This window comes from Rhinopithecus bieti, unplaced genomic scaffold, assembly GCF_001698545.2.
Source record: "Rhinopithecus bieti isolate Rb0 unplaced genomic scaffold, ASM169854v2 scaffold_2572, whole genome shotgun sequence".
Taxonomy (NCBI): Eukaryota; Metazoa; Chordata; class Mammalia; order Primates; family Cercopithecidae; genus Rhinopithecus; species Rhinopithecus bieti.
The window spans coordinates 3,481,429-3,497,545 of record NW_016804595.1 but is presented as its reverse complement, the minus strand read 5'-3'; the positions used below and the strand labels follow the sequence as shown (position 1 = coordinate 3,497,545).

Below are 16,117 nucleotides of genomic sequence, written 5' to 3'. Positions count from 1 at the left end.
AATATATATATTTCTATATATAATATATATTAGAAAAAACTTGTAGTTTTCTTTCATTTGAGTCTACTGTTCAAGGAGCAAAACAGAGAAATGTAAATTAGCAATTATTTACAATAATTAAAGGGAAGAAAGTTGTTCACCTTGTTGGATCTATTATTGTTGTTTTAATTATAGTCCCAAGTCGTGAAGAAATAGCTTTCCTAATGGTTATGTGATTGTCTCATAGTGACTACTTTCTTGAGGATGTAGCCACAGCAAAATGAAATTTAAAAAATTTAAAAATTGTTGCAAATAAAAGTTATATTAGGCTTTTGTGCAATTTCAATAATGTGCTGCTATGAACTCAGAATGATAGTATTTAAATATAGAAACTAGTTAAAGGAAACACGGTTTCTATTTGAGTTATACAAATCTGTAAATTAGAACTTCTCCTGTTAAGGCATTATAAAGTGCTTAATACTTTTGTTTCCTCAGCACCCTCTCATTTAATTATATAATTTTAGCTCTGAAAGGGACCTATACCAGATGTGTAGAGGAAATTTCAAAACTATGATCTAATGAAAAAATATTTAATAGTTCCCCATGCAAATACAAATTATATAGTTTTCTGGAAAATACCTTTGACATACAAAGATGATTATCACAGCATTATAAAAGTGATAAAATGGAAATAGCCTCTTTCTTGTGTTCTGTTCACAGCATATGGCACAGTACCTCATATGCAGTAGGTTATTATTACCTGGTAACTGGCAACCCCAACTGATTAGGAAAGAAGTAAATTTGTTATTTATAAAAATACATGTTCATTGAGATGCATAGAATAATTAAGAAATTAAAAGACACTTGTAATTTCAAATCCAGTGAATACCCACTGTTAATATTTGGCATATCTCTTTCTAGTCTTTTTTTCTCTTTTGCATGTATTTTCTTTAAGACTCCCACCCCCACTGTATCATCTCTGCACATTCTAATCTGCTTTTTTCACAGCAGATTCTAAGCCTCTTTGAATATCAACACAAACTTCAACAACTTCATCTTTAGATGCTAAATAATAAATTCATTTTTATTAACCACTTCCTTTGGATGCTTAGGTTATTCTGATGTTTTGCTATTAAAACCAATGCTATACTGAACACTTCTGTCACTAAAACTTGAACACATTCATGAATAATTTCTTAGGATAAATTTTTAGAGATGGATTTGCTAAATCAAAGACCATTTTTAAAAAATTGAAAAACAATTATATCGTTTGGCATGTAAGACAGTACATTTTCCTTTTATTTTGACAGGATTCAACTGGAAGCTTTGTGCTGCCTTTCCGGCAAGTCATGTACGCTCCATATCCCACCACACACATAGATGTGGATATCAATACTGTGAAGCAGATGCCACCCTGTCATGAACATATTTATAATCAGCGTAGATACATGAGATCCGAGCTGACAGCCTTCTGGAGAGCCACTTCAGAAGAAGACATGGCTCAGGATACGATCATCTACACTGACGAAAGCTTTACTCCTGATTTGTACGTAATGCTCTGCCTCCTGGTACTGTAGTCAAGCAATATGAAACTGTGTCTTTTACGAATAAAAACAAAACAGAAGTTGCATTTAAAAAGAAAGAAATATTACTAGCAGAATTATGCTTGAAGTAACATTTAATCAAGCATTTTTTTCTTAAATGTTCTTCTTTTTCCATACAATTGTGTTTACCCTAAAATAGGTAAGATTAACCCTTAAAGTAAATATTTAACTATTTGTTTAATAAATATATATTGAGCTCCTAGGCACTGTTCTAGGTACTGGGCTTAATAGTGGCTAACCACACAGCTCCAGCCCCTACATTGCATAGAGTCTATTGTATAACAGTTACTGAATGGACTTACTAACAAAACCAGAGAAGTAATTCTAAATCTTTTTTTCCTTGACATATGAATATAAAATACAACAAAACTGTTAAAATATATTAATAGAGCGTTGTTTTACTTTGCATTTTATATTGTTACTCACTTCATATTTTTAAAAAAAAAGTCTGATCAGGAAATTCAAAAGGAAAAGTAATGATAATTAATTGAGCATGGACCCAACTTGAAAAGAAAAAAAAGGATGATGATAAATCTGTAATCCTAAAACCCTAAGTAAACAGTTAAATGATGTTCTGAAATCAGGAAAAGAATTATAGTGTACTTTTGTGGTTCTCTTTTATTAGTTGAAAAAAGGCACAGTAGCTCATGCCTGTAAGAACAGAGCTTTGGGAGTCCAAGGCAGGTAGATTACTTGAGGCCAGGAGTTCCAGACCAGCCTGGGCAACATAGTGAAACCCCATCTCTACAAAAAATAAAAAAGAATTAGTTGATTGTGTTTCTGTGTGCCTATAATCCTAGCTATTCAGAAAGCTGAGGCAGGAGGATCTCTTGAGCCCAGGAGTTTGAGGTTACATGGAGTTATGATGTGCCAGTGTACTCCAGCCTACAGGACAATGAGACTCTGTCTTGTTAAAAAAAAAAAAAAAAAAAAAAAAGGCCTTGGAATAATATTTGACATATAGAAGGTAACAACAGTAAGCGTTAACTGTGATAACCCAGGTATAAGTGTGTAAGGTAATAGAAAAATTGGGGCAAACAACCCTGACCTGTCTCTCTACAGAACAGGTTTGAGTTTAGGCAACAGACATGTGGAGCACCAGTAATTACACACTAAGTGTTAACCAAAAGCGTTGAATAGTAACATCTTGTTCAAGGGACCCCCAGCCTTGTATATGTCAAGGTGCAGAAAGATGACTTAATATAGGACCCATTTTTTCCTAGTTCTCCAGAGTTTTTATTGGTTCTTGAGAAAGTAGTGGGGGAATTGTTTTAGAAAATGAATTGGTCAAACTGAAATTCCATGTCAGTAAGTTTTTATATATTGGTAAATTTTGGTAGACATGTAGAAGTTTTCTAATTAATCTGTGCCCTGAAACATTTTCCTTTTTCCTGAAGTGCTTAGTATTTTCCCCTTTTTTGACTGGTTGCTTGGGAGCATTTTGAAGAAATTTAGTGAACTGCAGAATGAGTTTGCAACCATTTAGTATTTTTGTTTTGTGTTTTAGAGGAGGTATGTGTATTTTAACATTTCTTAATCATTTTTAGCCACCTATGTTTGTTTTGCTGATTTGACAAACTATAATTAGACAGCTATTCTCATTTTGCTGATCATGACAAAGTAATATCCTGAATTTTTAAATTTTGCATCCAGCTCTAAATTTTCTAAATTTTCTAAACATAAAATTGTCCAAAAAATAGTATTTTTAGCCACTAGATTGTGTGTTGTTAAGTCTGTTGTCACAGACTCATTTTACTTTTCAGTGTATGTTTTACATGTTAATTATGTTTGTCATTTTAATTTTAACTTTTAAAATAATTCTAGTCACTGCCAATACATGAAAAATTGGTCACTGGAAATTTTTTTTTTAACTTTTATTTTAGGTTCATGTGTACATGTGCAGGTTTGTTATACAGGTAAATTGCGTGTCATGAGGGTTTGGTGTACCCAGGTAATAAGCGTAGTACCCAATAGGTAGTTTTTTGATCCTTACCCTTCTCCCACCTTCTTTCACCCTCGAGTAGGCCCTGGTGTTGCTGTTTCCTTCTTTGTGTCCATGTGTACTCAGTGTTTAGCTCCCACTTAGAAGTGAGAACATGTGGTATTTGGTTTTCTGTTCCTGGATTAGTTCACTCAGGATAATGGCCTCTAGCTCCATCTGTTTTTTATGGCTGCATAGTATTCCATGGTGTATATGTATCATGTTTTCTTTATCCAGTCTACCATTGATAGGCATTTAGGTTGATTCTCTGTCTTTGCTATCATGAATAACGCTGTGGTGAACATATACACATGCATGTGTCTTTATGGTGGAACAATTTGTATTCCTTTAAGTATATACAGAATAATGGGGTTGCTAGGGTGAATGATAGTTCTATTGTAAGTTGTTTGTGATATCTTCAAACTGCTTTTCACAATAGCTAAACTAATTTACAGTCCCACCAGCAGTGTGTAAGTGTTCCCTTTTCTCCACAACCTTGCCAACATCTGTTATTTTTTTACTTTTCAATAATAGCCATTCCTAGAGAATTGATTTGCAATTCTCTAATGATTAGTGATATTGAGCATTTTTTCATATGCTTTTTAGCTGTGTGCATATATTCTTTTGAAAAATGTTAATGTCCTTTGCCCAGTTTGTAATGGGGTTGTTTTTGCTTGTTAATTAAAGTTCCTTCCAGATTCTGGATATCCCTTTGTCAGATGCGTGGTTTGCAGATATTTTTCTCCCCTTGTGTAGGTTGTCTTTTTACTCTGTTGATAGTTTCTTTTGCCGTGCAGGAGCTCATTAGGTCTCATTTGTGTTTGTTTTTGTTGCAGTTGCTTTTGGCGTCTTCATCATAAAATCTGTGCCAGGGCCTAAGTCCAGAATGGTATTTCCTAGTTTGTCTTCCAGGGTTTTACAATTTTGATTTTACGTTTATGTCTTTAATCCATCTTGAGTTGATTTTTGTATATGGTATAAGGTGGGGTCCAGTTTCACTCTAATTCCTATGGCTAACAATTATCCCAGCACCATTTATTGAATACGGAGTCCTTTCCCCATTGCTTGTTTTTGTCAACTTTGTTGAAGATCAGATGGTTGTAGGTGCTATGTGGCTTTATTTCTCGGCTCTCTATTCTCCACTGGTCTATCTGTCTTGTTTTTATACCAGTACCCTGCTGTTAAGGTTCCTATAGCCTTTTAGTATAAAGTCGGCTAATGTGATGCCTCCAGCTTTGTTCTTTTTGCTTAGGATTGCTTTGGCTATTTGGGCTCCTTTTTGGTTCCATATTAATTTTAAAATAGTTTTTTCTAGTTTTGTGAAGGATGTCATTGATAGTTTAGAGGAATGGCATTGAATCTGTAGATTGCTTTGGGCAAATGGCCATTTTAACAATATTGATTCTTCCTATCTATGAACATGGAATGTTTTTCCGTGTGTTTGTGTCATCTCTTTATACCTGATGTATAAAGAAAAACCGGTATTATTCCTACTCAATCTGTTCCAAAAAATTGAGGAGGAGGAACTCTTCCCTAATGAGACCAGCTTCCTTCTAATACCAAAACCTGGCATAGATACAACAGAAAAAAGAAAACTTCAGGCCAATATCCTTGATGAATATAGATGCAAAAATCCTCAACAAAATACTCGCAACCAAATCCAGCAGTACATCAAAAAGCTAATCTACTTTGATTAAGTAGGCTTTATCCCTGGGATGCAAGGTTGGTTCAACATACACAAATCAATAAGTGTGATTCATCACATAAACAGAGCTAAAAACAAAAACCACAAGATTATCTCAATAGGTGCAGAAAAGGCTTTCAATACGATTTAACATCCTTCATGTTAAAAACCTTTCAGTAGGTCAGGTGCAGTGACTCACACCTGTAATCCCAGCACTTTGGGAGGCCAAGGCGGGTGTATATCTTAAGCCCAGGAGTTCAAGACTAGCCTAGGCAGCATGGTGAAACCCCATCTCTACAGGGAAAAAAAAAAAAAAGAAAGCTTGGTATGGTGGCATGCAGCTATAGTCCCAGCTACTCAGGAGGTTGAGGTGGGAGGATTGCTTGAGCCCAGGAGGCAGAGGTTGCAGTGAGCTGAGATCATGCCACTGCACTCCAGCCTGGGCAATAGAGTGAGACCCTGTCTCAAAAGAAAACAAAATAATCCTAAACAAACTAGGCATTGAAGGAATATGCCTCAAAAAAATAAGAACCATCTATGACAGACCCACAGCCAATATCTTACCAAATGGGCAAAAGCTGGAAGTATTCTCCTTGAGAACCGTAACAAGACAAGGATGCCCACTCTCACCACTCCTTTTCAGCATAGTTCTGGAAGTCCTAGCCAGAGCAGTCAGGAAAGAGAAAGAAAGAAAAGGCATTCAGATAGGAAGAGAAGAAGTCAAATATTTCTGTTTGCAGGCAGTATAATTCTATACCTAGAAAATCCCATAGTCTCTGCCCAGAAGCTCCTAGATCTGTTAAAAATTTCAGCAAAGTTTTAGCATTGTCTGTACTCCAACAGCTTCCAAGGTGAGAGTGAAATCAGGAACACAGTCCCATTCACAATAGCTGCAAAAAGAATAAAATACCTCGGAATCCAGCTAACCAGGGAGGTGAAACATCTCTACGAGAATTACAAAACGCTGCTGAAAGAAATCAGAGATGACACAAACAAATGGAAATGTTGTTTTTAACACCTTGCTTTATCTAATTCACTTATGACTAAGATATTCATTCAGTGGAACAGGTATAATAAGTCCACTCGACTTAAATATAAGCCTTATTCTCTTTCCAGAGCCCAAGAAGGGGCACTATCAGTGCCCAGTCAATGATGATAAAATGCTGATATGTTTCCCCTTTACTGTTTCTTTCTTCTGTAGTGTGGTACACTCATTTCTTAAGATTAGAAAACTTGAACTACCTTCCTATTTGCTTCTGCACACCCCCATTCTCTTTTTTTGCCACTCCGGTCAGGTATAGGATGATCCGAACTACTTTCAGTTAAAACCTCCTTCCCTTATTAAATGTTCTCTTACCACTCTGGCCTGAGTAGAACCTAGGGAAAATGGAAGAGAAAAGATGAAAGGGAGGTGGGGCCTGGGAAGGAAATAGTCTTGTTTGTCTGTGTGTTTGCTTTAGCACCTACTATATCCTAGGTGCGTTAGGCACACATTATTTTAAGTGGCCATTATATTGCTACATCTCACTCTGGTCATTGCCAAGGTAGGTAGTACTTTATTGGATAGTTGGTTCATGTTATTTATAGATAGTGGACTTGTTGAGGCAAACCCAATGGATAATCGTCTGAGTGTGTTCTCTAATCTCACTCAGATTTTTCTTCGTATTTTTTGGTTTGTTTTGGTTTTTGATGGTGGTGGTTGTGTGCTTATTTTGTTGCTGGCTTGTTTTTTTGTTTTGTTTTTGAGATGGCAAGAATTGGTAGTTTTATTTATTAATTGCCTAAGGGTCTCTACTTTTTTTAAAAGATGAGAGTACTAAAATAGATTGATAGGCACATACATACCCTTATTGGGGACTGCTTATATTCTTTAGAGAAAAAAATTACATATTAGCCTGACAAACACCAGTAAAATGTAAATATATCCTTGAGTAAATAAGTGAATGTATACTTTGTATCTCCAAATATATACATCTATATTCTTACAAATATGTTTATATGTAATACCAATTTATAAGAACTTAAAATGTTGGCTCAAGTGAGGGATGGTGGAAAGTAGCATTATATAGCCATTTCAACATTTGAACGTTTTTCTTCATTTTCTTCTTCAGGAATATTTTTCAAGATGTCTTACACAGAGACACTCTAGTGAAAGCCTTCCTGGATCAGGTAAATGTTGAACTTGAGATTGTCAGAGTGAATGATATGACATGTTTTCTTTTTTAATATATCTTACAATGCCTGTTCTATGTGTGTGTGTGTGTGTGTGTGTGTGTGTGTGTGTGTGTGTGTATATATATATATATTCCCCTGGATCATGCCCCAGAGTTCTGCTGAGCAATTGCAGTTAAGTTAGTTACACTACAGTTCTCAGAAGAGTCTGAGGGGATGTCAGTGCATCATTACATTGGATGCCTCTTGTCCTAGATTTATGTTTCAGGAATTCAGACCTATGTTTACAATATAATAAATATTATTGCTGTCTTTTACAGATAAAATAATAAGATATAAACTTGAGCACAACTACTGTTTTTTGAAACATAGAGTTCATGGTTTACATGTATCAAAGTGAAATCTGAGTTAGCTTTTACAGATATAATATATACATATATATGTATCCTACAATGCTTGTACTATATATGTAGTACAAGTATATATATGTGTGTGTGTATATATATAGAACAAGTGTATGTATATATTACTGGCACTGTAGGATATATATGTTTATATGTTAAAAATATAAATATGTTTTTATATAACATATACATATGTTAAATATATAACATATACTCTGTATATGACAAATAGAGTATAATATATATATATTTTTTTTACATATATAAAACATGATAGAATTAAGAATTAAGTCCTAATCTGTTTTATTAGGTGTTTTTTGTAGTGTCTGGTCTTTCTAAAGTGTGTAAATGATTTTCCTTTTGACTTTTAATTTAATGACTTAACAATTAAGGATGCAGCATTCCATACTTCAAGCAACAAACATTTTAATTCAAGCATTAACCTATAACTCAAGTAAGTTTTTTTTTTTTTGAGAAAGGGAGGTTGTTTTTTTGCCTGAATTGAGTCAAAATATTTTGAAACATCATGTACTTATTTAAATGATAACATTTTATTGTTTCATTCTTTTAAAAAATACTTAATTACACAGTTGAAGGAAATTGTAGATTATATGGAACTTATTTCTTAATATATTACAGTTTTGTTATAATAACATTCTGGGGATCAGGCCAGGAAACTGTGTCATAGATAAAGCTTTGAAATAATGAGATCCTTATGTTTACTAGAAATTTTGGATTGAGATCTATATGGTCTGTGACATATTGCAAAGTTCAAGGAAAATTCGTAGGCATGGAATTTCATGCTTCTCAAACTGAAAATCCCTCCCACTGTCCACCTCATCACATGCACACATTCTCCTCTTACCCACCCACTCCACTCCTTGCAAAAGTACAGATATATGAATGTCTCAAAACCATAGGCTCATCTTCTAGAAGCTTCAATGTTATTTGAAGATTTGGGCAGAAGAAGTTAAGAAATATGAAATAGCTTACATATGAGTTTTAATAGTGAAACAAACATGGATGTATTCTGAAGTAGAATGCAAAATTTGAGTGCATTTTTAAAGATAAATCAGAAAACTTCAAAAAACTATCAGATTGGCCGGATATGGTGGCTTATGCCTGTAATCCTAGCACTTTGGGAGGCCGAGGTGGGTGGATCACGAGGTCAGGAGATCAAGACCATCCTGCCAACATGGTGAAACCCCGTCTCTACTAAGTATACAAAAATTAGCTGGGCGTGACAGCACGTGCCTGTAATCCCAGCTACTTGGGAGGCTGAGGCAGGAGAATCACTTGAATCCGGGAGGTGGAGGTGGCAGTGAGTCAAGATCACACCACTGCACTTCAGCCTGGTGACAGAGCTAGACTCCATCTCAAAAAAAAAAAAAAGAAGTCAGATTGTTCCTACACCCAGTGCTTCTATACCACACTCCTATTAGGTGGCATCAGTGGAAATGGTTAAGGAGATGTTTAGTGTGTATTGTCTGCTAAGGACTGTTAACACTGTCATAGAAACATTGCTGTACAAGTAGAATGTGAGCAAATTATGTATTGAAATGGTTCCTCTCCCTGCAGGTCTTTCAGCTGAAACCTGGCTTATCTCTCAGGAGTACTTTCCTTGCACAGTTTCTACTTGTCCTTCACAGAAAAGCCTTGACACTAATAAAATATATAGAAGATGATACGTGAGTAAAACTCCTACATGGAAGAAAAACCTTTGTACATTGTTGTTTTGTTTCCTTTGTACATTTTCTATATCATAATTTTTGCTTTTTTTTTTTTTTTTTCATTACTTTCAGGCAGAAGGGAAAAAAGCCCTTTAAATCTCTTCGGAACCTGAAGATAGACCTTGATTTAACAGCAGAGGGCGATCTTAACATAATAATGGCCCTGGCTGAGAAAATTAAACCAGGCCTACACTCTTTTATCTTTGGAAGACCTTTCTACACTAGTGTGCAAGAACGAGATGTTCTAATGACTTTTTAAATGTGTAACTTAATAAGCCTATTCCATTACAATCGTGATCGCTGCTAAAGTAGCTCAGTGGTGTGGGGAAACATTCCCCTGGATCATACTCCAGAGCTCTGCTTGGCAATTGCAGTTAAGTAAGTTACACTACAGTTCTCACAAGAGTCTGAGGGGATGTCAGGTGCATCATTACATTGGATGTCTCTTTTCCTAGATTTATGCTTTTGGGATACAGACCTATGTTTACAATATAATAGATATTATTGCTGTCTTTTAAATATATAATAATAGGATATAAACTTGACCATAACTACTGTTTTTTTGAAATATATGATTCATGGTTTACATGTATTAAGGTGAAATCTGAGTTCGCTTTTACAGATATTAGTTGACTTTCTATCTTTTGGCGTTCTTTGGTGTGTGGAATTACTGTAATACTTCTGCAATCAACTGAAAATTAGAGCCTTTAAATGATTTCAGTTCCACAGAAAGAAAATGAGCTTGAACATAGGATAAGCTTTAGAAAGAGAATTGATCAAGCAGATGTTTAATTGGAATTGATTATTAGATCCTGCTTTGTGGATTTAGTCCTCGGGATTCAGTCTGTAGAAATGTCTGATAGTTTCTCTATAGTCCGTGCTCATGGTGAACCACAGTTAGGATGTTTTGTTTGTTTTATTGTTGTTGCTATTGTCGATGTTCTATATAGTTGAGCTCTGTAATAGGAAATTGTATTTTATGTTTTAGTAGTTGTTGCCAACTTTTTAAATTAATTTTCATTATTTTTGAGCCAAATTGAAATGTGCACCTCCTGTGCCTTTTTTTTCCTTGGAAAATCGAATTACTTGGAACAAGTTCAGATTTCACGGGTCAGTCGTTTTCATCTTGTTTTCTTCTTGCAGAGTCTTACCATGTACCTGCTTTGGCAATCATTGTAACTTTGAGATTATAAAATGCATTAGAGAATATATTAACTAATAAGAACTTTTTTTTCAGGAACATAAAATAGTTCCTTGAGTACTTCCTTCTTACATTTCTGCCCATGTTTTTGAAGTTGTTGCCATTTACCTGCAATAGGCTGTAAGGAATAGCAGGAGAAATTTTACTGAAGTGTTATTTTTCTAGGTGCTACTTTGGCAGAGCTAAGTGGTCTGTTTCTTTTGTTTCCTTAATGCATTTGGACCATTCTGCTGGCTGTAAAATAACTGATTAATATAATTCTAACACAATATTGACATTGTAGTGTACACAAACACAAATATTTTATTTAAAACTGGAAGTAACATAAAAGGGAGAATATATTTATAAGAAAGGGATAAAGGTAATAGAGCCCTTCTGTCCCCCAACCACCAAATTTACACAACAAAATGACATGTTCTTATGTGAAAGGTCATAATAGCTTTCCCATCATTAATCAGAAAGATGTGGGCAGCTTGATTTTTTAGACAACCCCTGAACTAGATGACTGTTGTACTGTAGCTCAGTCATTTAAAAAATATATAAATACTATCTCGTAGTGTCCCATACTATGTTTTTTACATGATAGATTCTTATTTAAGTGCTAACTGGTTATTTTCTTTGGCTGGTTTATTGTACTGTTATACAGAATGTAAGTTGTACAGTGAAATAAGTTATTAAAGCATGTGTAAACATTGTTATATATCTTTTCTCCTAGATGGAGAATTTTGAATAAAATATATTTGAAATTTTGCCTCTTTCACTTGTTCGTTCAGAAGAAAATACTATGATATTTGAAGACCGATCAGCTTCTGTTCAGCTGACAGTCATGCTGGATCGAAACTTTTTTTAAATTAATTTTGTCTTTTTCAAAGAAAAAATATTAAAATCCTTTTATAATGTAATCTATGTTTAAAAAAAAAAAACTTTCTGCTTAACTCTCTGGGATTTCATTTTGATTTTTCAAATTATATATTTAATATTTCAAAATGTATAATACTTATTTAGATAAATTGTTTTTAACATACTATATTATAATATTAATATAACCTAACTGAAGTTATTCACTCCCAGTATCTGATACATGTATCCAAAGTAAGAGTCCAAGGAGTCTAAATACTTTCATCTGCAAAGCTAGGAATAGGTTTGACATTTTCACTCCAAGAAAAATATTTTTTTGAAAATACAATAGTTGAGAGGTTTCTTTAAAAGAAGACTAATTGATCATATCACTATGATTCTCAAAGAAGAAACCAAAACTTCATATAATACTATAAATATGAGATAGTTACTTCTGTAGTATATTTCTGTAATGCTACAGGTTAAACAGGTCACTCTTATATAACACTATTTTGATTTTGATGTAGAGTTGCACAAATTGATATTTCTTCTGTGATCTGTAGAGTATAGCTTAAAGTAGCAAAAACAGTCCACCACCTCCAGTTAACACACAGTAACACTATGGGACTAGTATTATTATTTCCATTTTACAAAGGAGGAAACTAAAGCTTAAAGATGTATAATATACAGCCCAAGGTCACACAGCTAGTAAAGGTGGATTTCATCCCAGATAGTTACAGTCATTGCCATGGGCACAGCTCCTAACTTATTAACTCCATGTAACTGGTACTCAGTTTCGTTGAATTGAAAGGAGAGTAAGGAAGCAGGTTTTACAGGTCTATTTGCACTATTCAGAGCCCAAGTGTGAATCCCTGCTGTGCTGCTTGGAGAAGTTACTTAACCTATGCAAGGTTCATTTTGTAAATATTTGAAACGGAATGATAATACGTACTTCACCAGAGGGTTTAATGAGACCTTATAAGATCGTTAGTTCAGTACCTGACCAGTGCTTCATAAATGCTTTTTCATCCAATCTGACAATCTCTAGCTTGTAATTGGGGCATTTAGAACATTTAATATGATTATTGGCATGGTAGGTTAAAGTTGTCGTCTTGCTGTTTTCTCTTTGTTCTTTTTGTTTTCTCCTTTCTTTTGGATTTTTTTTTATTTTACTGTGTCTTCTCTGTTGTCTTATTAACTAGAACTCTGATTTATTTTAGTGGTTGTTTTAGGGTTATACCTCTTTATAATTTATCAGTTTATATACTACTTGACATATAGCTTAAGAAACTTACTGTTGTTGCCTTTTGCTGTTATGGTCTTATATTTTACTTCTACATACATTATAAACTCCACACTTTATTGTCATTTTTTTACTTAAACAGTCAATTATCTTTTAAAGATATTTAAATATAAATGTTCAAAACACCCCAATTAAAAGTTAGAGATTGTTAATGCCACATGATCTCACTTACACGCAGAATGGAAAAACCTGGAACTCATAGAAGCGGAGAGTAAAAACATGGTTACCAGGTGCTGGGGAGAGGCAGTGGGCTGGGAAGATGTTGGTCAAAGTTAGATAGGAGGAGTAAGTTCAAGAGATCTGTTGTACAACTTCTTCAGTTAGGAGGAATAAGCTCAAGAGATCTATTGTGCAATGTGACTATAACCAACAGCATGTATTGTACACTTGAAAATTGCTAACGGTATCTTTTAAGTGTTCTCACTACAAATACATATGTGAGGTAATGTATATGTTAATTAACTTCAGTCATTTCACAATGTATACTTACTTCAGAACATCATGTTGTATGTTATAAATATATACAACTTTTATTTTTTGATTTTAGAAATGTCCTTAAAAAGTCAGAATTTCAGATCAGATAAAAAAGCAAGACCCAACCAAATGCTGCCAACAGGAAACACACCTTAAAAATAAAGGACAAACAGATTAAAAGTAAAAGGATGGTGAAAAGATACATCATATTGAAAATTAGAAGAAGGCTGGAGTGACAATATGAAACAAAATAGATTTCAGAGCAAAGAATATTACCGGGGTAAAAATGATCATTTCATAATGATAAAAGTCAGTTCAACAAAAGGATATAACAATCCTAAATATTTTTTCACCTCATAACTGCATCAAAATACATGAAGCAAAAACTGATAGAACTATAAGAAGTAGACAAATCCACAATTATGTTTAGAGATTTTAATATCCTCTCAGTGTTTAGTAGAACAAGAATACACAAAATCAGTAAGGATATAGAAGATTAGAACAAAACTATCAACCAACTTGACCTAAATGACATTTGTAGAGCACAGCAGTCCCCAACAATAAATGACACATTCTTTCTAAGAGTACATGAAACATGTACCAAGATAGACTGTATTTTGAGCCGTAAAACAAATCTTGATAAATTTAAAAGGATTCAAGTCATAGAAAATATGTTCTCTGACCACAATGGAGTTAAATTATTAACCAATAACAAATATCTGGGAAAACCTCAAAAACTTGGAAAACAATGCTTTTAAAAGATTAAATAATTTCTAAATTACCTGTATTTGGGGGAAAAGGAGAAATGGATTAGAGAGCAAAAAGGGTATCAGAGTGCTGTGGGACGATTTTTATGAAGAGTGGAACAGAATCTGCCTTTGATGTTTCCCTACTACAGCCCATTCTTCACATTGATAACAGCATGATCCTTCTAAAATTAAATCTAATGATCACTTCTGCTTAATGACTCTCCAACTCTTAGAGAATTAGGTCCAAAATTCTAGCACACAGTTTCTGTTGATCTTTGTAACCTTTCTTCCCACAGGTCTAGCTAGTACATATTTCTTTTGTTGTATTTATTATACTATTCCTTTGCTTATCTATCTCCCCACCTAGGCTAAAGAACAAGATTCTTGTCTTTTTCATTTTTGTATCTCAGTGCCTAGCATGGTGCTGGGCACACGGCATGATTCCAGTAAATGTTAACTGGATGGATGTAATGAGTACATTAATTTATTTGTTTTTCCCCAAAAGAATTATTTCCTGCAAATCAAGGAAATTGCTTTCTTTATATAATCAAAACTTATTTTTTCCAGAAGATTATTCATTAAAATTAATGAACTAAAATTAATTCATTAAAATTAAGCCTATGCACAACCTAGCTCTAAAGTTAGAAGATTTTAGGCAGCAATTTTCAATCTTTTGAAGTAATAAATTTCAATCTTTTGAAATTTCTGTTTCTGCATTTGTGCCACACCATCTCATCTCTTGCTGAAATGCTTTTGTTAAATTAATTGCTTGATAAATTGCTAAGTACTTTTCATCAGACCAATTAGGACAATAGTAAGTATCCATCTGTGGAGTACGGACATTCAAGAAACCTGATCCAGTATTTAGAAAGTCATTCCTGAGCTGAGTTGGCTCAAACTGGCACCTTCTGGCATTTGCTTGTGGGTGGGGAATGTGGAATGCCTTGAAAGCTGAATGGGTTTGTCAAGTTTTAAAATTCCCTTATGGCTAAAGGAAAACAACATTCATTGTTTGAAAACACCATTGTTTGTTTTTTCTGCTTTTTTGTTCTTTGGAGCCTGAATCTGCAAAAACACTCACACCCAGCATTTTGCTTCGTGTACCCCTCCTAAGATGTTTTTAGAGATGTGAATAGTGTCTCCACACTACTTTTTATTGTGATTGTTCAGAGTGTTCATAACAAATGGTAAAAAGTCAGTTTTAATGCTCATATTGAGTTTTATGGCGAAGGACCATAATTTATGTTTGTCATTGTAAGTTGATAGTAGAATTTTTGGAAGTTTGGGTCCTAGAACCAGATTTCCAAGGCTCAAATCCTTATTTTCTCACTTCCTAGCTGTGTGACCTTAGACAAGGTATTTAACCTTTCTGTGCTGCCTCAGTGTCCTCATCTATTCTTTAAGAGTAAGAATAGAACCTACCTGATAGAATCACTTGAAGATTAAGTGAGTTAATAAATTCAGAATGCTTGGAACAGTAACTGGCACAGAGTAAGTGCACAATAAAATTGGGTTACAGCTATTATCAGTATTATTGCTGTCATAATCCTCACCATTAAGCAATTAAATATAGAGTTCCAAAATTTGATTATTAAACTACAATTTTACAGCCATGATTCCCAGTGATACCATGTCAGTAACAAGATTATTTTCTTAGCTTGAACCCGTCACTACCTCATTGCAAGTAGCAGTGTGTGTTGCCTTAGGCAAATGTCATTGTAGGGAATGAAAAAACTTGCCTGTGAGCTACTCTCCAGAGGCCTCATCCCGTTTTTCCCATCATCCACTTTACTCCATCTCCACTGCCACTGTTAGGACCTTATCATTTCTTATCCAGATTAATTCAACAGCTTCCTTCATTCTAGTCTCCCATGATTTCACCCACTAGCCATCCCCCCCCCTTTGCCTAATTTTCTCCATTTATGGTAGAGTGATCTTTCTAATATGAAACTCCTGACTTGCCTTAAAAAGCCCTCATTGACAGCCTTCAACCCACAAT

At 34.3% G+C, this 16,117-nt stretch overlaps 1 protein-coding gene across 4 annotated transcripts in view; it reads left to right on the top strand.

Moving 5' to 3' along the window:
* C9orf72 (C9orf72-SMCR8 complex subunit) overlaps positions 1–16,117 on the top strand; it is a 124,951-nt gene that overhangs the window by 16,371 nt on the left and 92,463 nt on the right. For 2 of the 4 annotated variants that reach the window (XM_017869334.1, XM_017869333.1), the window contains exons 8-11: positions 1,290–1,525; positions 7,360–7,417; positions 9,403–9,512; positions 9,627–11,505. In XM_017869334.1, the coding sequence (XP_017724823.1) occupies positions 1,290–1,525; positions 7,360–7,417; positions 9,403–9,512; positions 9,627–9,813 (591 nt within the window). In that variant the 3' untranslated portion in view covers positions 9,814–11,505. Of the gene's footprint in view, positions 1–1,289; positions 1,526–7,359; positions 7,418–9,402; positions 9,513–9,626; positions 11,506–16,117 lie in introns of those variants that run through there. The other 2 variants (XR_001884952.1, XM_017869335.1) reach the window with 2 other exon arrangements.